Below are 25,977 nucleotides of genomic sequence, written 5' to 3' on the forward strand. Positions count from 1 at the left end.
AATGTTATACATTATAATTATATATTGTGCTTTTAGTTTTTACAATGTGACGTATAATATATATTTCTTGAAATTGATCCATAATAAATATATTGAAATAAATAAAATATTCTGTTAAAAAAAAACTGCCTACCTAAATTTTAAGAAATTTTAAATACTACCCTGTTAAAGTTTAATGAGAAGAAAATATTTGAAGAAATTAAAATATGCAATGGCCGGCATTCTGGCCTTAAGAAAAGTTCTACGGACAGGAACAGCTAAAGGAGGAACGGGTATAATTAATGTTTCGATACAACTCACGAGAACTGCAATAGTGCCATACTTGACTGACTACTAAATTATCCATTATAAAATCACATAAAAACCCCTCTTTATTTCTGTTATTTCTTTTGAAATTGTAAAGACCAACCTTAAAACCAGGAACTATAACTAATTAATAATAAAGTACCTGTATTTAAGTCGAGCATGAGAAAGTTGAGGAGCACTTACAAGTGGATACATTAAGAATTTCATCAAAAAAGAGAGAATCGTGTAAAAACATCCAACCAGATTTATTATCTTAGTCAGTAGGCAAAAAAAAGCCTTTCTCTCTACTGTACGAGAAATTATAAGATCTACATGGTGGACAAGTGATATTATCCACCATTCCACTAAAAAACTTTCATCTGTTTAAAATTGTTAGTTAGAAAATTTTTTAAACAGAAATTAATTACTAACACAGCAATTTTAAACAAATTGAAATTTTTTAGTGGAACGGTGGACAAGTAACGTGGTTCACTAGAGGATTCTATAATTTCTCCTACATTACCCATATAAAAACAAATATCATTAAAAAAATAAATATATTTCAATTGTGAATTTATCAAAATTCACATCCAATAAAAAGATAATGAGTAGAGTTATAACCATTGGCTATAACTAAGAGAGCGTTTGGATTCGGCTGATAAGTCTGCGTTTGCGTTTTGTTTGCCTTTTTTTTTTTTTTTTTTTCACGCGTTTTTAGCTTTTTGAGTGCTGCGGTTACTGTTCATATACTGTTCAATGAACAGTAACCGCAAATTTTGACTTTTCAAATTTGTTTCAGCCAATCACAGCACATCGTATACTGTTCACAGACCCACAAATTTCACTTTTCAGCAACTTTTTCATTAAGAATGGGTCCCACGATACTATTTACACATTTAAAAATTATTTTGCTACAGTGTTTTTTAGTTTTCAGTTTCAGTTTTCAGTTTTCAGTTGTATCCAAACGGACCCTAAGTATGTAGTCAAACTTTGTCTTAAATAAGTAAAATTCAAACATAATATAATGTGCTTGTATACGATTTCTTAACGATGAAACTCTATTTAAGTATATTTAATATTATATGTTCATATGTATAAAAATATATTAGATGTTATTTATTGATAAGATGAATAGAGGATTTTGTAGTATAAATTTAGTTATATTAATTAATAACATAGATTTGTGAAGATGCAAAAGATTTCAATGGTAGTACTTACTATGTCGTGGAAAAGAATAAGTTGATCAATGAGTGGGTGAATAAACTCAAGTTTGTTCGACAATAAAATGAAATAACTTGAATAAATAATTTAAATTGGTATTGAGCTCAATCTCGACTTGTATTTGAAATAAAACTAAATAAATAATCATGAAGTTTTACTCACCTTGTGTCCGCTTGTTTATTAACTCTAAATAGCATGAATGGATGCGTGAGATTGACAATCACAATAAATAAAATTACAAAATGGTTCTTGTGGTTGAGCTCAAATGATGGTTCTTAAATTTCTCTCTCTCACACAAAGAAAATGACATACATAAAGTTTGATTACGATTTTCAAATGCTACATGGTTCATTTTCGCAAGGGGTTAGATGGATTAGTCACGGAGATAAGGAGGGAAAAGATTTTGTAGTCACTAAAGTGAAGCTCTTATTAAAAGGTAGTATTTGTAAGTGGGCTTAGAATATATATGGGCTTTGTTTAAGTTTCCAAAATGAGAAAAGAGAGCCAAGAATGATGGGGAAAATATTTGAGTGAGAAGTGGACATGCATATAATCAGGCCCGCGAAGAGCAGGGAGGTCTTCTAGTCTGAAGTGTCAATGGGGTCTCATCAGTCTTGGTATGGTATCTTCTTGTTTCTCAGTTCGAGTTTGTTACTGGTGGGACCGGTTACCCCACGTTGAGTGGCAGTAGCAGAAGAGCACCTAGCTTGTTTGTTGATTTGTGTAGAAGTGGGACCCAATATATATTAATTATATATATATATATCACCCGACGGGGTCCAACCGTCAGATATTAGCTACTAAAAAGCTTTAACTAAAGTAGTACGTAAAAATGATGACGATGTTGGTCATCGTGGTTGCGGGCTGGGAGCAAGCGTAATTAATTAGCTTACTATAAGTTAGTAGTATTCATTATAAATTATAATGAGAGAGAAGTAGTATGATGGCATTGGTGATGAGTGGTGGAGTAGTGGTAGTGGAGGTAGTAGGATGGCTAGATTGGCTTCAAAGACAAGCAAAAATCAAATCAAAGCGGAAAAAGGTCCTTTTCTCCTTTCTGCTCCGAGATCCCACTACTATTTTTCTTATTATAGCCTGGAGCTTGGAGCTGCTACCATTATCCTCCTAAGCCTCGGCCTCAGCCTCAACCAAGCACATGCCATGCCATGCATTGCTTAATTTGCTACGGCCCTTCTCCAACAACAATTGCCTACACTACTACTGCCTGTTACCTTCTTGATAATTAATCTTCACACACATACAGAGAGACTGAGAGGGAGACAATTAATTTAATATTATTGTAGCCATGACAGTCATCCGGTTGCTTCTCTTTCTAGCTTTCTTCTCTGCAGGAGGAATTCACCTCATCTCCTCAGTTACAGATCCTCATGATGGTAAATTTACCTGTGCTCCGTGCATATTTATATTTGATGCTTGCTATTGCTATATTTGGTAATATGAGCAGGCTATATATTATATATAATTAATTACGCTAGCTATCAATTTTATTGGTGCGGTACGTGCAGCCGCTGCTCTCCAATCTCTAAAGGACTCATGGCAAAATACACCACCGACTTGGGAAGAATCAGATGATCCTTGTGGAGCATCCTGGGAAGGAGTCACCTGCAACAATTCAAGGGTCACTGCATTGTAATTATTCTTCTGTTACTTTTCCTTTTCCTTTTCCTTTTCCTATTTTTTGTTCACTGTGTGTTGTTTTCCATTTTTTTTCTTAGGGGATTATCAACCATGGGATTAAAAGGGAAACTCAGTGGTGACATTGGGGGACTCACTGAATTAAGATCCTTGTGAGTATTATTGATCGATCTTCCTCTTTTTCTTTAATATAGTAAGTTGTACTAATTAATAATATATAGGTCCAGTAGTCTGTTCATTGAAGTTGAAATAGTTGTGATATTAATATTATCCAAATTCCAGGGACTTGTCCTTCAACAGAGGACTCACAGGTTCCCTCTCTCCACGGTTGGGAGATTTGCAAAAGCTAAATATCTTGTAAGATCCAATAAACAAACAAAGTTATCAATTTTCCTATATATTTCTTATCCATGATCCAACTCTCTTACGTTTTATTTTCTATGTAACTGAAGCTTTTTTCCATCTTTCAGAATTCTAGCTGGCTGCAGCTTCAGTGGTGATATTCCAGATGAGTTGGGCAATCTTGCAGAGCTGTCCTTCCTGTAAGATCTACCAAAATTATGCATGAATCAATTAATATGTCTGCAATTTATTCAACACTAACTAATCTCCCTCTCTCTCTCTCTCTCTCAGGGCTCTCAACTCGAACAACTTCACTGGTAAGATACCTCCATCATTGGGTAAACTCTCCAAACTCTACTGGCTGGATCTGGCAGATAATCAGTTGACAGGACACCTCCCAATATCAACCTCCACTACCCCAGGCTTGGATCTCCTTCTCAAGGCTAAACACTTGTAAGTATTTCTTTTTTCCACCCCAAACCCCAAATAATTCACTCTGGTGCGTGCAAAAATATTATTAAGGATGAATGTACCTGCATCTTTTACTATTTTTGATTGAGTCTTTGCACAAAACAATATTTTTGGGATAAATAACAATATATAGTTTGATTCTACGATCTTGCAGCCATTTCAACAAGAACCAGCTTTCAGGTATCATTCCAGCCAAACTTTTCAGCTCTGAGATGGTATTGATACACATGTAAGTTGATACCCCATGCATCGGTTTGGTTTCAATATTTCTCTTGCTCCTTCTAAATGCGCATGGTTCTTTAATTACAGTTTGTTTGATGGAAATCAATTTTCTGGAAGTATCCCATCAACATTAGCACTTGTGCAGACTCTTGAGGTTCTGTGAGTAAAAACCACCTTAATTTAATCTTCTTCTTCCGTTTTTCCTTAATGCACCTTTTTTTCTTCATTAAACATCCTCTCTTTGACATTTCATTGGAGTTAAAACTATTCTTATTTGCAACAGTCGGCTTGATAGAAATGCTCTGACAGGAAATGTCCCATCAAATCTCAACAACCTTACAAACATCAATGAATTGTGGGTATTTAGTTCTTAACACTATGCACTGGTGTTGCTTTTAATATAATCTAATTGGTGGTTACTCTTACGTTTCTTCTTCATAATATATATACATATCTTTTTGTGCTTAGGAATTTAGCCCACAATAATCTGACAGGCCCTTTACCAAACTTATCTCAAATGAACTCCCTCAATTATGTGTAAGTGAATGGCATGGAGTTGCATTTCCAATTTTATTTTCCTATGGCCTTTTCTCTTGTACTGATGAATCCTCTCGGTGGCTTATTTTTAACAGGGACCTTAGTAACAACTTGTTTGACCCATCAGAAGCTCCCATTTGGTTCTCAACCTTACAATCACTCACCACTCTGTAAGTCGTTAGTAGGTTACAGATGAAAATACTCCCTGCATTTCTCCAACAAAAAAAAAAAAAAAAAAAAAATGTAAATGAGAGATCTGATAAATTTGTTGAATTATAGTCATAACCTTATGTGATTGGTGCCCAGAGTTATGGAATATGGATCACTTCAAGGGCCTGTTCCACAAAAACTCTTCAGCTTTCCACAGATACAGCAAGTGTATGTTCTGATTTGACTTAGAGCATTAGAATTTGATAAAAATAATTTTGCGAAAGAGAAACTGTACGTTTGACAAATCTGTTCTTTCAAATTCTCAGGAAATTGAGGAGCAATGCATTTAATGACACATTGAACATAGGTGAAAACATTAGCCCACAATTGCAGCTTGTTGATTTGCAAAACAACCAGATTTCCTCAGTAACATTGAGTTCAAGTTACACAAATACATTAATGTGAGAGAGCTCATCGTCCCTTACCCTTTTGAATGATATTTTGTATTTTCCTAATCATCAATCTTATGTGTCAATTTTTTGCACTTCAGACTATTAGGAAACCCAGTGTGTACCACTGCTCTCTCCAATACTAACTACTGCCAGCTTCAGCAACAAACTACAAAGCCTTATTCTACGAGCCTGGCTAATTGTGGAAGTAAATTATGTCCCCTTGATCAGAAGCTTAGTCCTCAGAGTTGTGAATGTGACTATCCATATGAAGGGACATTATACTTCAGAGGACCTTTTTTCAGGGAACTGTCCAATGTGAATATGTTTCATTCACTGGAAATGAGCCTGTGGGTGAAACTGGGCCTCACTCCCGGTTCAGTTTCTCTTCAAAATCCCTTCTTCAATAATGACGACTATCTTCAAGTACAACTGGCGCTCTTTCCACCAACAGGAAAATATTTTAATAGGTCAGAGATACAGAGAATTGGGTTTGAATTGAGTAATCAAACTTATAAGCCACCTCCAGAGTTTGGACCCTATTATTTTATTGCGTCTCCATATGCTTTCCCAGGTAGTTCAAATCACATCCGTACTCTCTCTCTCTCAGCTGAGAAAATTATATCTTTACCCTTGAATGCAATTTTAGTGCTAGAGTATGGAACTGACAACATAAATTTTCTGCAGCCACACATGGAGGAACTTCTGTTAGCACTGGTGTAATAGCTGGGATAGCAATTGGCTGTGCCATTTTGGTTCTGGGGCTCATGGGAGTAGGCACATATGCTATTCAGCAAAAGAAACGTGCAGAAAAAGCCATTGGATTAAGTAAACCATTTGGTAATTAATACATAAATCACTACTCTTGGATTGATTGGGTTGTTCAAAAATCAGGCATCTGTATGTTGGAAGATGAAACACCAGACATTTGTTGGCTTATATCATTAATCTTCTCTCTCTTCCAGCTTCCTGGGCACCAAGTGGCAAAGATAGTGGGGGTGCACCACAATTAAAGGGAGCAAGATGGTTCTCTTATGATGAACTCAAAAAGTGCACCAATAATTTCTCTGAAAGTAATGAGATAGGATCCGGAGGCTATGGCAAGGTAAATGTCCCACTATCTAGTTGAGATTTGTGAAAATTTTAGCTTCTAGTCATTGGTTTCTGTTGTTCTAATTTTCTCTTTAGGTTTATAGAGGGATGCTCTCTGATGGACAAGTTGTGGCAATCAAAAGAGCTCAGCACGGATCAATGCAGGGTGGACTTGAGTTCAAGAATGAAATTGAGATGCTTTCTCGAGTTCATCACAAGAATCTCGTTGGACTTGTGGGTTTTTGTTTTGAACAAGGAGAGCAGATGCTGGTCTACGAATTTATGCCAAATGGAGCTCTTAGGGAGAGCTTGTCAGGTACATTCACCTTAGTTAAGTTAATCAGAAGGGCAGGTACACGAATGAAGTGAAACAAAAACAATGCTGGTTTAGACAAGATAAAATGTTCTAATAGTTAAAGTAGGCTATTGTTGCATATTAGGTTGTAGAACTTTTTTTTGCAGCATGCATGAATTACTCCTTAGGGGTGGATCCAAAGGTGGCCTTGGTGAGGTTCCATGTCATCGAAAAAAAAAATCCCATTTTTTTTATTTTTATTGTGAATATATCCACAATGAGAGTTCCCTTTGGTAAATTATAAAATACTTGATACCCACCTCTTTTAAATGTCTAATAGGACTGTTTGCATAAATACGAGTTGTAGGGAGATCTGGCATTCATCTTGATTGGAAGAGAAGACTCCGCATTGCTCTTGGCTCAGCTAGAGGACTAGCTTACCTGCATGAGCTGGCTAATCCTCCTATAATCCATAGAGATGTTAAGTCCACCAATATTCTGTTGGATGAAAACTTAACAGCAAAGGTTGCAGATTTTGGCCTGTCTAAGCTGGTATCAGACAGTTCAAAAGGGCATGTTTCAACTCAAGTTAAAGGCACGCTGGTAATTATTACCCCTGAGTCTGTTATTCTACAGATTTCTTCATTCTGATGTGTTCAATGAGTAGTTACCTTTTCTCCCTACATTTGCATGCAAAGGAGTCAAATGAAATTAAATCTATTCAAGCAAATCTTTGTTTGAGTGATACTATTGAGTCCATGCTAGTTGCTTAACCAGATGATGATCCTCAACTCAACCTCCTTAATAAAGCATCCTAGTAAAATAATGTGCATTAATAGATGCATACCTTCATCATAATTACAAGGAATGAGGCCAACATATTTTTAAATTTGAAAGTGAAATAAATACATGCAGGCATATAGATGGGCACACATACATGCTTGTATAAACATGTTGACAGACGTGAGTTTTAGTTAATTTAATTGGTAAAGTCTTTTTCTGTTGAATAAAAAATTTGGGGTTCGATCCTCATCTACACCAAAAAACTAATTAATGTCTTCATCTGATGATAAAGAGTAATCATCCGGAACGAATGCCAAAAGGTTTAAACTATTTCTATATTATATAATAAAAAAAATAAATAATAAAAAAACTCATGTACTACCTAATTCTGTATCTCTTGGTATTTTCCAATTTCTCATACCTCATGAAGTATGAAAATCAAACAGGCTCAAAACTCATGAGATTTATTTGTGTCTGCACACCACTTTTCTATCTATTTATTTATATATGTGCACTATTTCTGTTGGAGATAATGAACTAGATGAAATGTCTTATGCAAGTTGTAAACACTCCAAGAGGCTTTAATCAAAATTTTGCTACTTTAACGCTTTTCCTTTTAAATTTCTCAAAACAAGCTCTTCCAGTGTAAACATATCATTTGATGACTTTCCCTCCTAACTGAAAAATGTACGGTCATGACTTTCCTTCCTAACATAACAAGAGGCTTTAATAAAAAAAATTGGCTACTTTAACTATAGCTGATTACTATGCTAAATTGATCATTTGAACCATTAAGATGTTGGGAATATCACTAAGCATTGGAACTTCTTGTTGGCATTTTCTCAGGTTTGATATTATGAGGTTTTTCTTTGGGAATTGAATAAATCTCAAATTTTTATACTTAAAGAGTTCAATGAAACATACCTAGTTCCTCTTCACTTTTTCCTCCCTAAATTTGTTGGGATTAAATCCTTACAAATTTTTCTTATAAAATTGTGTTTGAGTTCTTCTGCTCTATTTAACTTACTGGCAGTAGAGTTGGTTATTGCCTATGGAAGTGAGCAGTTCTAAGATTTTCAGCGATTGATTTAGCTTCTGCATAATGTTTGTGGTAGATTGGTTAAAGATAATGGATGATGGGTAGACTAATAAGTAATTAGGATGATGAAAGGTCATGATATCACACAGAGAGAGAGAGAGAGAGAGAGAGAGAGAGAGATTACCGGTAGTTATTGAAGACAGATGCTGGAAGAAGTGGAACTCACTGCAAGTAATAGAAAGTTGTGGCCAAAAAATTGGTAGATTAGATGTCTCATCTCATGTCTATATGTAATGAATGTAGATTCTCCATTCACAAGAAATTCTGTTGAATTTTTGTTCACAAAATGGCTTCTTCTTGCAGGGTTATCTGGATCCTGAATACTACATGACGCAACAGTTAACTGAGAAGAGTGACGTGTACAGTTTTGGAGTGGTTATGCTTGAACTGGTAACAGCCAAGCAACCGATTGAGAAAGGAAAGTACATTGTCCGTGAGGTGCGAATGGTGATGGATAAGTATGATGAAGAGCACTATGGCTTGAGGGACATGATTGATTCATCCATTATAAACACGGCTAGTCTTTTAGGGTTTGGGAGGTTCTTGGAGTTGGCCATGCAATGCGTTGAAGATTCAGCTGCAGACCGTCCTACAATGAGTGAAGTGGTAAAGACACTTGAGACTATTTTACATAACGATGGGATGACTACAAACTCAACGTCCGCATCCTCGTCCGCCACTGACTTTGGAGCTTCAAATGGCGCCTGTAAGCATCCTTACAATGATACTTTACCAAAAAAGAATATTATTAGTGACAGCAATGCCAATGCCTTTGATTACAGTGGTGGATACACACTTTCAGCGAAAGTCGAACCCAAGTAGCACATACGGTTTCTGTTCTACGTTTTTCTCTTCATTTTGCTTTTCACAGATTGAAGCGTCATATGTTCACAAATATTTGTTTGCATATTGATATGGGAAAAATTTAGAAGACTTGAACGTTGGCTTTGTTACTACTCGACCAACCTTCTAAATTGTTGATTATGTAGATGTAGTTATAGAGTTTAGTATTTTATTCTTATTTTTATATAGACTAGTATTATTCTAGACGCACCAATTAATATGAAAATGTTTTCAAATATTGTTCATTTAAAAATTACAAAAATTAAAAGGTGGCTTGGGTGGCACCGACCTAAATACTCTAATCTTAAATTGATGGTGATAAGTTAATGATGACCCCACAAAAAGACTCTTTATGGAGATGGGCAATGTTTATTTCACACCAATTATGTGTCACAACCATGCACACTTTTTTTTTTTTTTTTTGCACTAAAATTCTAAGTCACGATTTTAGTTCCAAACTTTTTTGGGGAGAGTAATAGAGTTCAATTGAGTTTTGTGATTGGAGTTTATCTCTCCTAATCAAGTTGCTCCAGGATAATTTTGTTCTTCGGCTTTGTATTATAGTGTTTTACCTTATTGTAATATGTAAGATAATTACAAATTTTATGAGAGTCCACTAGTACTAAAGACTTAGAGTAATACGTTTAATGTTTTTGCGTTTTACCTTATTTTTGTATGTGTAGGTTTCGGTTAGCTCAACTGGTAAAATATATGATAATTGAATAAGAGATCTGGAATTCAATCCCCGCCTACATCAAAAACCGATTGGTGTCTTAGTTTGTAAATAAAGACCTATCATTAAGAATTGACGTCATAGGTTGAAACACTCAAAAAAAAAAAAAAAAAACCTTATTGTAATTTGTATGATAATTACTGTAAGGACACGATTAATAACGGCCCACGAATGACATTGGGCTCGTACGTAAAGAGCCCAAACAATATAATTTGTAGAGTGTGGGCTTGAAAGGCTAGACCCGGGTCACTTTTTTCAGTGGCGACAATGAATGGTTCCGGTTTTTAGACGTTGTCCGAGGAGCCTAATGTTATTATTCTCCTCTCCCAGGGCTTCCTGGCCCCAGATCCCCTTCTCCATTGGTTCTCCTTCCCTTTTATACTAGCATTTACTCCCCTTCTAATGTCCACATGTAAGCTCCATTTTCTGGGGATGAGACTTGTTCTATCAGCCCATACTTGGAGTGGTTGTGAGTGGTTGTAAAAGTTGAATAGCATGGTGAAAGATATGGACCTATCAGATGCAGAGTTCTTTATTGCTGTATTGGCAGTTTTTCCCCTTGCCCTGCTCCTGTATTGAGTTCATCCTTTCCTTTAGGGTATTACGAGATGCCAAGGACGGAATTCTCCTCGGCTGTGTCCTAAGGTAACTTGGACTTTCATATCCTTAGCAATGCTCTCCTCGGCTCGGGTTTTAGGCCTCAATGTAAAGTGGGCCAGGGCCACAAATTATTGGGCCCCACAATTACATATTTTATGGAAGTCCACTAATTAAAGTAATCTCTCTCTCTCTCTCTCTCTCTCTCTCTCTCTATATATATATATATATATATATATTAATAGGTAAATCTGAGAGAATATTTAATTAGATTTCAAATTGGAATTCAATTAGAGTCTAATTTTGCACCACGTGTATCATCTAATTTAAGTTTTTAAATTTTTGTGTCAAGTGGGTTAACTTAGTATAAAAATTTGATTTCAATTAAAGTTTAATTTTACGTCACGTGTTTCATTTAATTTAAGTTTTTAAATTTTTATGACAATTGAGTTAATTTAGTGTAAAAAATGAATAGTTCAACATAAAGAAACCATAAAAAAAATAAAAAATAAAAAACATAAAATTTTAATTATTTTATATTTATGAGCCTTTTTTTGTATAATTAAAAATAATTCAAGTTTATAAGTCATTTATTTAATATACCATGACTATGTACGGTCCATTACTAACTAGTTAATATATATATATATATATATTGCTTTTTTAAAATCAAAGTTTAGATAAAATTCAATTAGAATCAAAATTAGATTTTACTTTTGTTAGCTTTTCATACAAATAAAATTATTTAGATTTTTGCTGTAATTTTTTCTCTAAACTAATGAACATATTTTTTTATATTGTTTCTATTAAAATATTTTGTATGCGAAAATATTGCACGTAACAAACTGTAATTGAGTTAAACAATCCTATGCAACTATTCCTATTTAATTTAGGAGATACTATTTGAGTAATTTATTATTTTATTTTGTGTTGTATTTAGTAGAATTGCACCGACAATAACTGTGAATTGATATTGTATATGTAGTATCCAATAGTGATTTTCAAAATTATATACGTAATAATAATGTAATGAAAAATTTGGCGTAAATGAAAATTGCAAGGAAAAACTATATATTTTAGTACTTCCAAATGTTCTAACTATGTCTTGTATGTTTAATAATCCAAACTAACATCAATAGCACCATTACAATTCATCATTCATGTGCTTAATGTTAGAGGTATTTTTGGTAGTGTTTTAGACATTTCACGGTTGAATATTTTTGGAATTAAAAGATTCCATCAGATTTAACTGAGAAAGTAATGTAATGGGGGTATTTAGTTAGTTTAAAAAATAAAGGAAAGAATTATGAAATATATTTCTACTCCTGTGATTTATAGATTGCTTGCCAATCTGAAAAGGTAGAAAGTAGTAGTTTTAGTGACCATCCTTCAAAGTCGAACACAGCTGACTCGAAATCCACAAAAGTCTGAGAAATTGTTTGCTTGACATCCAACTTCAAACTACCAAATTAACAAGAAAATTGTTGCCACTACCAAGAACATTTTAGTCTGAAAAAAATACCACTGATCTTATACATGTAATTTATGTTAACACAGTAACACACACATCTCCTAGCCCCACTAGAACTGTGAAAGTATATTACAAATCTATATATAATTTTATCTGGTGCAAAATCTACCTAGAGGATCAACAGACCTCATCACGAACCAAATCAGCAAAATATAGTGGAAACAAAAGAAAAGGAAGATAAGAAATTTGCATCTTAATTCATTTTAATCTTCAGTTCAAAGGTTAACTAGACTTTCAAATTAAGCGGATGCTCATCAAACTCCAGAATCCAACTACTAGCACATTATTGTCAGCATCTACTAAGGTCACTACTATCCCACTAAAGAGACATTGATCCCTCAACAGATTCAAGGCTTTGCAACCAATTAGTTTATATGATTTTCAGAAAAATTAGGAAGCTGCTGGGTGCACTCTAGACAAAGACTTTACTTCACTGGTTCTCAATGATGCAGTTGAACTAGGAAGCTGTTGTTGGAAGGTAGATGACGCAGCTCCTTTCAGTTTATCATTTGTTGAAGCTGCAGATGGTTCTGATAGGGTAGAGATGGACACTCTTCGCCATTGTAGAGGAGAGCTTGAACAATATAGTTTGTTGGGGATAAAATTTCTGTTGATGTGAGTTAAAGGTGTTTGGCACTGCCTCCCAGCAAGCAGGGCTGGTCCAGAAGTTGAAGCAGCTGTTTCTACCTTCCTCAGCACCTACACAGGGATTTCAAGGGTAATTGAAAAAAAATTCATTATCAACTATCTTAATCTCTAGTATAACTATTTAGATCATTTTGAGTCTGAGAAATTTATACCAACCTGTGGTGTTTCCCTATATTTGAAAACTTTAGCAGAAAAATAGTGGGAAAAGAAGGGTTGCCACCCAGATCAGGGGAGGGGGACAATGAGTTAGATAACAGCACATGTCAGAATTTCATCATTTAATTCAATTCCATCCTCACAAGTTTTCAGTGAAACACAACTATCAGGTTTTCAAAATATCAACCTCAATCAAGTCATTTGACAAAATAGAGTCAATCTACATAAATTTGTATCAGTTCAATCCTTTTCTAACTGCTTAATCATCAAATAGCCATATTGCAGCCAAGAATGATCGAATAGATTATGTGATACATCAGGAAGTGTTTACCTTTATAGTCCTTGACAAAAATGTAGTCCCACTCAATTCTAATGCTTTGTCAACAGACTCCTTGCTGGAAAAAGTAATATAAGCAGACCTAAAAGAGAAGTAATTTCAGTAACCTGTCCCAGACAAAGTTATCGACATAGTCAGCAGCCATAACAGAATAAATGATGAAAAATGTTATTTACCCTTTTGGTTGTGCAGTAGCTTCATCAATCAAAATCACCAAGTTGGCAATCTCCCCACATTTGGCAAAGTACAATGACAACCCTTCTTTAGTTGCTGCAAAATGTACCTGATATTTCCAGACCAAACTATGTTAAAACAATCCACTTGTTATTATCAATGGGAGAAACTTGTCCAAACATAATGACATTGAAATTGTAAAGTGCCCTACCGCTTTTTTTTTTTCTTTTTTGTAACAGTTTGATTAAATTTTAAGGAAATAATTCCTTGTCACTTAATTCCTTGCCACTTAATTTGAAATACACTAAACAAATAGAACTTCAAAAGTTGACACAATCACCTCAAAGGAAAGGCAGATCAAATGCATGCCAATAACTCCTAAAATCTGGTTTAGCTTCAACATGAGGTCCAATTGGGATCCTCCATAGGTCACTCTTCTATATGAAAGTTGCTTCTATTAGAAATTAGTTTTATTTATATTTTCTTGAATTTTAGTGTGAGAGATGTGTTTGAAATTTCAAGATTTTTCAGACTCAAGCTGTACTTGTGTTCATTTTAGGTAATGGTATTTGGTCCTTAGTGACGTAGGAAAAATTGGGGAATTTGTCTACGCGTGGTTGTCGTGGGTAAAGGATTAGGAGGATTTGTATAAATAGGATTTAGAGTTGTTGGGTATGGGTTGTATTGGGAATTAAAAGGTGGTTTAATGAGTTATTTGGTAGAAGTATGTGGCAATTCAGGAATTTAACAGGTTAAAGATAAGGCTTGATTTGGGGTTGTAAGGAAGAAGGAAAAGAGGAGAGAGACGAGAAAGAATACATCAGCCAACATGCCTCAATGCTCAAAACACTCCATAATTTTATTAATCAGTTCCAGTCTCCTTTGAATGCAAGGAGCAGTGGAACACAAATATATATAGTGTTAGGACTTCTACTATTAAGAGGACTACTAGCTTAACTAGTAAACTAAAACTTAATAAAAGACTAACTTGGACTCAAAGAAACTAAAACCTAAGATACTTCGGATCTCCTAGAAAATTCTAGACTCAACTAAAGCACCAAAATACCCATAATTTGCAGGACTTGTGGAAATTACACATTTGCCCCTAAATATAAAATTGACCATAACTACTAAATAGAAACCCAATTCATACTTAGACCTTTTAAAATCACGCGACTTTTACTTCAATTGGACTCCACATGTGTACCCAATAAAATAAATATTAAATAGGTGAATTTGCAAAGTAATGGCAAATCAATCTTCCATGGCTGCATCACTTATTATTGTAGTCTTTAGTAGTAAAAACATAGTGTTAGTAGTTTTCAAAATTTGGATTATGTCCTAAAATTGGCATTGCTAGAATTCTGACTATATTGATGTAAGGCTTTCACTCCTATAACGAGGTGTGGTACATAGGAAACCTAGGTGTGATGATGCTTAGGATATTCCAGGGGTGATGTCCAGAAATTATTTTCTTCTTCTTTATGTTCCATTGATCACAACCAGCAGCGAATGTCTATAGATTTTCATGACAAAACCTTTTTTCCACAACCCAAATCAATTCCCTACCACTATTTTAAGATCCTAGCTACACTAAAATCCCTTAAACCGCTTCATGAAAACCCAGCAACCATCATTCTTGCTTCCAGAAACTTAAAAACCATCAACATTCAGTAATTGTTGCCACTACCAAGAACATTTTAGTCTGAAAAAAATACCACTGATCTTATACATGTAATTTATGTTAACACAGTAACACACACATCTCCTAGCCCCACTAGAACTGTGAAAGTATATTACAAATCTATATATAATTTTATCTGGTGCAAAATCTACCTAGAGGATCAACAGACCTCATCACGAACCAAATCAGCAAAATATAGTGGAAACAAAAGAAAAGGAAGATAAGAAATTTGCATCTTAATTCATTTTAATCTTCGGTTCAAAGGTTAACTAGACTTTCAAATTAAGCGGATGCTCATCAAACTCCAGAATCCAACTACTAGCACATTATTGTCAGCATCTACTAAGGTCACTACTATCCCACTAAAGAGACATTGATCCCTCAACAGATTCAAGGCTTTGCAACCAATTAGTTTATATGATTTTCAGAAAAATTAGGAAGCTGCTGGGTGCACTCTAGACAAAGACTTTACTTCACTGGTTCTCAATGATGCAGTTGAACTAGGAAGCTGTTGTTGGAAGGTAGATGACGCAGCTCCTTTCAGTTTATCATTTGTTGAAGCTGCAGATGGTTCTGATAGGGTAGAGATGGACACTCTTCGCCATTGTAGAGGAGAGCTTGAACAATATAGTTTGTTGGGGATAAAATTTCTGTTGATGTGAGTTAAAGGTGTTTGGCACTGCCTCCCAGCAAGCAGGGCTGGTCCAGAAGTTGAAGCAGCTGTTTCTACCTTCCTCAGCACCTACACAGGGATTTCAAGGGTAATTGAAAAAAAATTCATTATCAACTATCTTAATCTCTAGTATAACTATTTAGATCATTTTGAGTCTGAGAAATTTATACCAACCTGTGGTGTTTCCCTATATTTGAAAACTTTAGCAGAAAAATAGTGGGAAAAGAAGGGTTGCCACCCAGATCAGGGGAGGGGGACAATGAGTTAGATAACAGCACATGTCAGAATTTCATCATTTAATTCAATTCCATCCTCACAAGTTTTCAGTGAAACACAACTATCAGGTTTTCAAAATATCAACCTCAATCAAGTCATTTGACAAAATAGAGTCAATCTACATAAATTTGTATCAGTTCAATCCTTTTCTAACTGCTTAATCATCAAATAGCCATATTGCAGCCAAGAATGATCGAATAGATTATGTGATACATCAGGAAGTGTTTACCTTTATAGTCCTTGACAAAAATGTAGTCCCACTCAATTCTAATGCTTTGTCAACAGACTCCTTGCTGGAAAAAGTAATATAAGCAGACCTAAAAGAGAAGTAATTTCAGTAACCTGTCCCAGACAAAGTTATCGACATAGTCAGCAGCCATAACAGAATAAATGATGAAAAATGTTATTTACCCTTTTGGTTGTGCAGTAGCTTCATCAATCAAAATCACCAAGTTGGCAATCTCCCCACATTTGGCAAAGTACAATGACAACCCTTCTTTAGTTGCTGCAAAATGTACCTGATATTTCCAGACCAAACTATGTTAAAACAATCCACTTGTTATTATCAATGGGAGAAACTTGTCCAAACATAATGACATTGAAATTGTAAAGTGCCCTACCGCTTTTTTTTTTTCTTTTTTGTAACAGTTTGATTAAATTTTAAGGAAATAATTCCTTGTCACTTAATTCCTTGCCACTTAATTTGAAATACACTAAACAAATAGAACTTCAAAAGTTGACACAATCACCTCAAAGGAAAGGCAGATCAAATGCATGCCAATAACTCCTAAAATCTGGTTTAGCTTCAACATGAGGTCCAATTGGGATCCTCCATAGGTCACTCTTCTATATGAAAGTTGCTTCTATTAGAAATTAGTTTTATTTATATTTTCTTGAATTTTAGTGTGAGAGATGTGTTTGAAATTTCAAGATTTTTCAGACTCAAGCTGTACTTGTGTTCATTTTAGGTAATGGTATTTGGTCCTTAGTGACGTAGGAAAAATTGGGGAATTTGTCTACGCGTGGTTGTCGTGGGTAAAGGATTAGGAGGATTTGTATAAATAGGATTTAGAGTTGTTGGGTATGGGTTGTATTGGGAATTAAAAGGTGGTTTAATGAGTTATTTGGTAGAAGTATGTGGCAATTCAGGAATTTAACAGGTTAAAGATAAGGCTTGATTTGGGGTTGTAAGGAAGAAGGAAAAGAGGAGAGAGACGAGAAAGAATACATCAGCCAACATGCCTCAATGCTCAAAACACTCCATAATTTTATTAATCAGTTCCAGTCTCCTTTGAATGCAAGGAGCAGTGGAACACAAATATATATAGTGTTAGGACTTCTACTATTAAGAGGACTACTAGCTTAACTAGTAAACTAAAACTTAATAAAAGACTAACTTGGACTCAAAGAAACTAAAACCTAAGATACTTCGGATCTCCTAGAAAATTCTAGACTCAACTAAAGCACCAAAATACCCATAATTTGCAGGACTTGTGGAAATTACACATTTGCCCCTAAATATAAAATTGACCATAACTACTAAATAGAAACCCAATTCATACTTAGACCTTTTAAAATCACGCGACTTTTACTTCAATTGGACTCCACATGTGTACCCAATAAAATAAATATTAAATAGGTGAATTTGCAAAGTAATGGCAAATCAATCTTCCATGGCTGCATCACTTATTATTGTAGTCTTTAGTAGTAAAAACATAGTGTTAGTAGTTTTCAAAATTTGGATTATGTCCTAAAATTGGCATTGCTAGAATTCTGACTATATTGATGTAAGGCTTTCACTCCTATAACGAGGTGTGGTACATAGGAAACCTAGGTGTGATGATGCTTAGGATATTCCAGGGGTGATGTCCAGAAATTATTTTCTTCTTCTTTATGTTCCATTGATCACAACCAGCAGCGAATGTCTATAGATTTTCATGACAAAACCTTTTTTCCACAACCCAAATCAATTCCCTACCACTATTTTAAGATCCTAGCTACACTAAAATCCCTTAAACCGCTTCATGAAAACCCAGCAACCATCATTCTTGCTTCCAGAAACTTAAAAACCATCAACATTCAGTAATTTCCAGCTCAATTTGAACCAATAACCCCCTATTCCCCTTTCCAAAACTTCAGAAAATTAAAACCTCAATCTTTTCCTATACTTTGCCACCATTTAATCAAGAAACCACATTTTCCTCTGATGCCGAGTCTCTGCTCCAACATAACTTTGGCATCATCTCCAAGAGATGAGCATTCATCCAAGGCCAATTTGGAATTGGAGCCAAAGAATAACATTACTAATAAATTATGAAGTGCCAAGCTGGCTATATTGTAGCATTGAATACAAGCATACTTGACAAGCATATAGTCTTGGCCTTTTGATTAAAATTTATTTAAAACCTTAAAAATTGAATCACCTCTACATCACGGATTCAAAATCCACTGAGTGTGTGTAACTAAACATCCTCAAGAAAATAGTAGTTTGAAATTCTAAAGCAAACAGGAGTTTTTTGAAATCAATATTTCACATTTTAGGATTTGCCTCCCCTGCAAAAACAATCTAAATCTGTCTCACAAACTGATATCGGTAATTTTGTTGACATTCATATAACACTGTTAATCAGGTTTTTCAATAGTTACAATGATAGAGGGGGATTATAATCTTGAATGTCTTTGTTGGAAACACCAAGAGATATCAGTTGATTTACAAGACTTTTGGCACAACACAGTTAATCAAAGTGACACAAAAACTCATAGCTGGGGCCATATCTTCTCTACTCCATGACCATTAGCACCAAATCTAATATGTTGTCATCTGAGGAAGGGGGGCAAAAAGTAAAAAGATCTATTTTTTCTTTTTTGATAAGTAAAAAAGCAAAAAGATCTAATTATGTTGAACTATAATCAGGATGATCTTTCTCTCAATAGTAAAGGCTAAGATATCTATTTTGAATCAATTTTTGGTAGCCACTTAACTAAAATTGTTAGGAGATGTATCCTAAAAAACATTTAGGTCATTCTATTTGAGGAATAGTCTGATGATTTATGTTCAAGATTATAACTAGAAACAAAAGACATGAGATATAGGCCTTAGTAACTGTCACCAAAGAACATGCATCGATTAGCTTGGCTAACATGGACGGCTAAAGCAGACTAAACAGAAATAGTATAAACAACTAAGAAACAATTATGAGGATTAAAATTATTTAATAGTGATTAAGGGAGCTAGAAAGTTTTCTTTGGTTTCTCAAAAAAAAAAAAAAAAAAGTTTTTTGAGTTTACATTTGTCACAAGCACGGTTCTTTCACTGTCTTCTTCTGGAAGTCTCGATGAACCTGCAAACAAACAAGTCAATAAAAATCCTGCATGAAGTTTAGCATTTAGTACCATACTAGACACTTAATGATCTTCACTGTCAACTAATTAAGCTTACTACATATCAGAACTTTGTAAAAAAAGTAAGAGAAGAAGAAGAAAGAAAGAAAAAGGAAAGGTTCAAAAAGTGAGTATCAATTAAAGAGAAGAATCTGTAAATTCAATAGGGGAGAACAGCAGTGCCCGTGAAGACCTAACTAGAAGATGATTGATCATTTGAACTGTAAGAAAAATTCAAATGTGCCTCCACAAAAATAAAAGTTTTCAGAAAGTGAAAATTTTGAAACTAGGATTTACTTTCTTCATTATAATATTCAGAAGATAAAAAAGAAGAAGACTGATCCTCTGCTGATAGTGTAATAATTAAAAGTGTCAAATCCAAATTGAAGAGGTAAAAGGCCAAAAATGAAGCAACCTTTGTAAATGCCTTTTCCAGTATTTGAAACATATTTCTGTATTGCTATTCTGAATATCGCCTACAAGTAGTTTCTACTAGGAATCTGGGGGCATAACTAACCGTGTTTCAATACTATTCTCAACATTTAGTTCCATTCTACTAAAAGAGGATCAACATTTGATCTGAACACACTATCGATTTGTAGAAATACTTATTTGTCAGCATAGAATTTACACAAATAAAAGAAAGTATTATGTCCTGTCTGAGAAGTAACAGGAGAAAGAAATTAAAAAAAAAAAAAAAAACCTAAGGAACCCCAACCCCACCGCCCCCCCTCCCCCTACTGTAACTTCATTCTCCACCAACCCCCACCCCTTTTTCCTACAATAACAATGGCAAATTAGCTCAAATTCTAAAGAAAACTGAAAAACATTTAAAACCTTAAACAAATCCAATGCTTTAGAAATTTTATGGAATGGCCTTACGAGAATTCAACAACAAATTGGGCTTTCCATCTTTTTCCATTGCCAGACGCCTAGATCGTAGCTTGGACATTTCAATCTCGATCTGATGCAATCGTTGCTTCACATCTAAAACTTCCTGCATACATAAGGACATTGAACAAAGTAAAACCCTCTCTCCATATCATTCTGATTTCTGTGATGTTCCCAAAGGGCCACAAAGTAAACCCTCTCAAATTTGTGTACTGTGATTAGCAACCATGTTTCTATCCATTATTCAATGACATTGGTTTAGCAGGAAGAGAACATACTGAAGCCATGTTTGGAGTTGTGGTTTTGGAATCCTTGGTCAAGTTTGAATTCTTGAAATCCTGTGTATTTTCTTTGCATTGAAGATCCAAATTCCTTTCATCCACCACAGGAACAGAATCAGCACCAAGGCCAGTACTAATTTCACCAAAGTGTCTTTTTCGCTTGATGTTACTCACAGAATGAGGATCACACTTTGTACCCACAACATCTGGCAACTTTCTAGTCTCAGAAAGGTTGTTACCAAGCCGAGTAACTTCCCCTGTGATGGTCCTGCTTTGATCACCATTTGGAACAGGAACTACTGATAGTTTTGCATTAAGTATTTGCTCCTGTTGCTTCACAAAAACAACACCACTAACATCAACAGTCCTGCTTCCTTGAGATATGTCATCACATGGCTTGCCCAGTCTATCCCAAACGCTACCCCGTGGCCTATCAATGCGGTGGGATACCACAGCTGCGGGTTGTGCAGAAAGGTTTGTTCCAGTGACATTAGGGGCAGAAATATGTCTGGGATGAGGGTTTTCTGCAAGGGAAAAAATTGTTCAATGTGATTGGCATATGAGCAACCACAATTAAACCAGTATACAATTACATTCCCTAGCATATTCTACATTGTTACAAATGAAGGATGAATGAGATAATATTGAAAGTAGAAGGAGTACACATGATATGCAAAGCTTGGTAAGCTAAGAAATAGAAACCTCACCAGATGGCCATGGGATTGGGGAAGAGGACTTTAAATGGGTAGAGGTAGAGGGTGTTTTTATTCCTCTTTTTGGTTGTAAAAGCTGCCTGTTAGGTAATGGTAATGGATTGGACTCGCAATTAACAATCTGCTCTACAAATGAAATATGCAAGCAGATATGTACACATAAGTTAGACAAATAAATTTATTTAAAAAAAAAAAAAATCCAATGTACTAATAATAATTTTAATTATAGTTCTTGGCTTGCCAACCTTGGAATTAGATTTATTGATAGAGTGAATGCAGGTTTCCTTTTTGGTCTGCACATTAAAAAATATGTATATATAATTTTTGGTAGTGTGATGCAAAATGCAAAATGCGAAATGCAAATGAATGCATATACCAATGAGAAGGAGGAGGGAAATGCATGGGGATCTTTGGTAGTGACAGATGCAACATGTATCGGATCTGATAAAGCAGTAATAGTAATCTGTGAATCAGATTGACGAGCACGATTGAAGAGAAGACCCCATAACCTACACACAAAAAAGAAAGACAGATTGATTGATTGAAGAAGAAGAAGAAGAAGGAGGCCTGGGCGAGGGAAGGAGACATACATACCAAGAAACGAAATCGGCACTTTTCTTGCCAAGAAATGCCTCCAAATCATCCCTTGCCTGATATTGATGCTTTCCGTTGCAAACAAGCACCGTTATATATTCCTGTTGTTTGTTTGTTTGTTTTTTTTATACACAGAAAAGAAGAGAATCAAATAAAAACAAACATCGGAAATGGATTTGATTTGATTGAAGAAATTTCAGACTTGACTTACAGCGAGAACTTCGTCGGAGTAATCAGAGAGGAAGTCAGGGAGCTTTGAGGCAATTGAAGATTTGAGAACGGAAGCGGCTTCCGATTTCCTGTTTATCTTGAATGATACAACAGGACCCTGACCCTGACTACTACTACTACCACTATCACCCTCACCCATCGCTAATCTCCAATTTACTACTGCAACTCAACCACCACTGCTACTTTTCTCATTTAATTCTCAATCCTCTCCCCTCTTAATATAACAAAAGCACCCGACTCCTTTCTTTTCTAATTTCCATACGCCATTCCTCTTTCGCCTCCTCCTCCTGGTAGTGGTAGTACTATATCCCCCCGCTTGTTTATTTTGTTTTCATTTGTTTTTGTTTTTCATTTTTTAGTATTGTAATAATAAAATTATTAGACACTACTGTTTTTTTATTTTTTGGATAATGGTTAATTTAGAGCATTTATTAAAATTTAAAATTACTACATTTTTCAATTATAAAAAAACTTAGGGGTGTGACAAAAAATTATTTCACCATAAACACATGATATTCATCACACTCCTAAGTATTTTTGTGAGTGAAAAATATGATAATTCCAAATTATAATTGATGTAAATTATTAACTTTCAAGTTTTTAAAAGTGTGTATAAACGTGTAGGTGTAAGGAAATTTTTTTTTTTTTTTTTGGGGGGTGCAAATACCAGTAGTTGTGTTTGTGAATAGTTAGTCTTTAAGTTTTATAAAGTTAATAAATGCCTATAAAACCAAAGTAACGGTAAGTATTCATTGTAAACCAAATTAATAGCAATAAGATTTTGTTGTCTAAAAACTGAAGGTTGTACACAGAAAAATCACCAAACCATTCAATCTCAAACAAATTCGTTTTCTCTGGAACATGAAATTTTCGATTTTGGAATATGTAATACATGACACACATAACAAAAAACAAAATGTATAGACTTGAAATCAAAGCCAGCAACAAAATGAAAGTTCAAACCATTGTTATTAAATCTGTTTCGTTCCGGTTGAAACGGCATGAATTTCTCGTACCGGGATGCAATCCGGAATGGTAATATCACTCATTCCACCTCGGGTCCAATTCCGGCCAGTTTCGGATCATTCCGGCCATTCTGGAAAATTTTGGTCAATTTCGGGCGAAATGTAAATCTTGGCTGGTACCATTTTTTAGAAGAAAAAACAGGAAAAAGGAAAAAAGAAAAATCCCTAAACTGACAAACTTGTTACATAGCACAACAATTCATTACCTAGCGTCGATTGCCTAAAAAAAAAAACCCAACCATCCCAGAGGTCACCCTTTCTTCTTCTTCTTCTTCTTCTTTGCTCCGTCTCAGACTCTACCAGTCTGCTCTTCTTTCGTTTTTTACTTTAGTTTTTGCTTTGTCAAGTTTTTGCTTTGTTTCATATTTGTGTTTGCCTGGTAGACTTTTAGTTTGCTGACCCCCACCCACTGACAAAGTTTTGGAAATGACAAAACTCAAAAAAGCTGACAAAAGAGTTTGATTTCAAACATATATTTATTAAAACCCATACCTCCAAACACTCAACTCACCAATTAACCCTCTCGGCTGGAACTCAAATTCTGCTCTCATAATTGTACAATGATGTAATCCCAAAGCAGCCTCTGATGAATCCTGTGATATCAGTGGGTTGAAAGTCTCGGGCGTTGATGAGTTTGTGACTGAATCCTGAGAAAACAAACAGAAAATCAGAGGAGACCGGTGGAAGCCGGCCAAGAACCCTCCGATGGTAAAGTTAGCCTTTTTGTGATTCCCAGTAAATTGGAAGTCTCAGAATCGAAATCCCTTACTCTTTCATTGGCGAGCATTTATATAACATGTGGGGAGCGGTTACTTGTTTGGTAACCGTTCCTATTGTTGAGGAGTCTAAAAGGTTTGGAGGTAACTTCCATAACTGCTATGGAAGTTACATTATTTGAGTCTACGTTCCATAACGGTTGGACTTGATTAGCAATGGTTCAATTTCTCTCACTTGGAGATATGTTCGTCTAAGGCTAAACATGTTCATGGTGCAGTAACCTCGTCCGTCCTTTAAGTATTCATTGTAAACCAAATTAATAGCAATAAGATTTTGTTGTCTAAAAACTGAAGGTTGTACACAGAAAAATCACCAAACCTTTCAATCTCAAACAAATTCGTTTTCTCTGGAACATGAAATTTTTGATTTTGGAATATGTAATACATGACACACATAACAAAAAACAAAATGTATATACTTGAAATCAAAGCTAGCAACAAAATGAAAGTTCAAACCATTGTTATTAAATCCGTTCCGTTCCGGTTGAAATGGCCGGAATTTCTCATACCGGCATGCAATCCGGAACGGTAATACCACTCATTCCACCTCGGGTCCAATTCCGGCCAGTTTCGGATCATTCCGGCCATTCCGAAAAATTCCGGTCAATTTCGGCCGGGACCATTTTTTAGAAGAAAAAGCAGGAAAAAAGAAAAAAGAAAAATCCCTAAACTGGCAAACTCGTTACTTAGCACAGCAATTCATTACCTAGCATCGATTGCCTAAAAAAAAACCCCAGCCATCCTAGAGGTCGCCCCTTCTTCTTCTTCTTCTTCTTCTTTGCTCCGTCTCAGACTCTGCCAGTTTGCTCTTCTTTCATTTTTTTACTTTAGTTTTTGCTTTGTTTCATATTTGTGTTTGCCTGGTAGACTTTTAGTTTGCTGACCCCACCCATGTGACAAAGTTATGGAAATGACAAAACTCAAAAAAGTTGACAAAAGAGTTTGATTTCAAACATATATTTATTAAAACCCATACCTCCAAACACTCAACTCACCAATTAACCCTCTCGGCTGGAACTCAAATTCTGCTCTCATAATTGTACAATGATGTAATCCCGAAGCAGCCTCCATTGAAGGCTTGCTATGAACACCAACCAAGACGAGTAGTAGATTTTTAACTTCCTTCACTTTTTATAGTAGTAGTAGTAATCCAAAACTATTTTTAACTTCCTTCACTTTTTATAGTAGTAGTTGTTAGAGATGTGGTTTTTTTTTTTTTTTTTTTTTTTTTTTTTTTTTTTTAAATTGAACGTGGGGTTTTGTTAGGGAAAATTTGAACGTGGTTTTTATTTTTATTTTTATGGGAGTTATCGGAAAATTTTGTTATAGAATTGAAAGTGGTTTAAAAAAAAAAAAATTGAAAGTGGTTTTTTTTTTTATTTTTTATTTTTTACATTCATAACCCTATCATTTAAGTTTTACAAACTGATAAATTTGAGGGTATTTTGGGCATCAAAATTGAGGAATCCAAACAGGTGAAACCCCTTAAATAGTAGTATAGACTAGCTTGTAAAATATTTTAGTTTGTGGCCCATGTCACTACATGGGAAATCGGGTCAGAATTTTTTGATCCGACCCGACCCGAAAAATACTCGACCCAAATCCGATTTTTTTTTACTCGAAGCAAAAATAGATTGACCCGTAACTCGACCCGTGGTTTTTGCAACCCGACCCATGACTCGACCTAACTCGAACCATTTTTAAAAACTTTTTTTTGGGTAAAAAAAGAATAGTAAAATTAAGACAATATTGATTTAATTGTTTATTATAAACTTTAAGGAAACAATTGAAAGATAAATGCATGTGGTTGAGTATTCTGTAATGAGTAAAG

General features: G+C 34.9%; 2 protein-coding genes and 1 long non-coding RNA gene across 4 annotated transcripts; 1 reads left to right on the forward strand and 2 right to left on the reverse strand.

The window, feature by feature from the left end:
- The first annotated feature begins 2,457 nt into the window (after positions 1-2,457).
- On the forward strand, positions 2,458-9,623 carry LOC115995402 (probable leucine-rich repeat receptor-like protein kinase At5g49770). The gene is made up of 19 exons (XM_031119956.1): positions 2,458-2,900; positions 3,033-3,156; positions 3,243-3,314; positions 3,445-3,519; positions 3,633-3,704; positions 3,796-3,957; positions 4,130-4,204; positions 4,285-4,356; positions 4,481-4,552; positions 4,666-4,734; positions 4,830-4,904; positions 5,041-5,112; positions 5,211-5,345; positions 5,435-5,907; positions 6,021-6,173; positions 6,299-6,438; positions 6,522-6,741; positions 7,088-7,323; positions 8,906-9,623. Exons 1-19 carry the CDS (start codon positions 2,813-2,815, stop codon positions 9,422-9,424), a joined length of 2,904 nt encoding a protein of 967 aa, XP_030975816.1. The 5' UTR covers positions 2,458-2,812; the 3' UTR covers positions 9,425-9,623.
- Positions 9,624-12,484: 2,861 nt separating this feature from the next.
- LOC115994606 lies at positions 12,485-13,776 on the reverse strand. The gene is made up of 3 exons (XR_004093238.1): positions 13,624-13,776; positions 13,442-13,529; positions 12,485-13,005 (listed from the first exon to the last, which is right to left on the reverse strand). It is a non-coding gene; the product is annotated as an uncharacterized LOC115994606 (long non-coding RNA).
- Positions 13,777-15,521: 1,745 nt separating this feature from the next.
- LOC115994605 lies at positions 15,522-22,669 on the reverse strand. Of its 2 annotated transcripts, XM_031118803.1 has the most exons (11): positions 22,326-22,669; positions 22,115-22,215; positions 21,897-22,029; positions 21,766-21,813; positions 21,515-21,641; positions 20,805-21,331; positions 20,518-20,632; positions 19,543-19,595; positions 16,666-16,772; positions 16,484-16,571; positions 15,522-16,047 (listed from the first exon to the last, which is right to left on the reverse strand). In XM_031118803.1, the coding sequence occupies exons 1-11, from the start codon at positions 22,482-22,484 to the stop codon at positions 15,739-15,741; spliced, it is 1,767 nt and encodes a 588-aa protein (XP_030974663.1). In that variant the 5' UTR covers positions 22,485-22,669; the 3' UTR covers positions 15,522-15,738. The 2 variants fall into 2 exon arrangements, with proteins under 2 accessions (XP_030974663.1, XP_030974664.1); XM_031118804.1 differs by lacking the exon at positions 21,766-21,813.
- Between the last annotated feature and the right edge of the window lie 3,308 nt (positions 22,670-25,977).

The sequence above is a fragment of the Quercus lobata genome, chromosome 6 (assembly GCF_001633185.2).
Source record: "Quercus lobata isolate SW786 chromosome 6, ValleyOak3.0 Primary Assembly, whole genome shotgun sequence".
Lineage (NCBI taxonomy): Eukaryota > Viridiplantae > Streptophyta > Magnoliopsida > Fagales > Fagaceae > Quercus > Quercus lobata.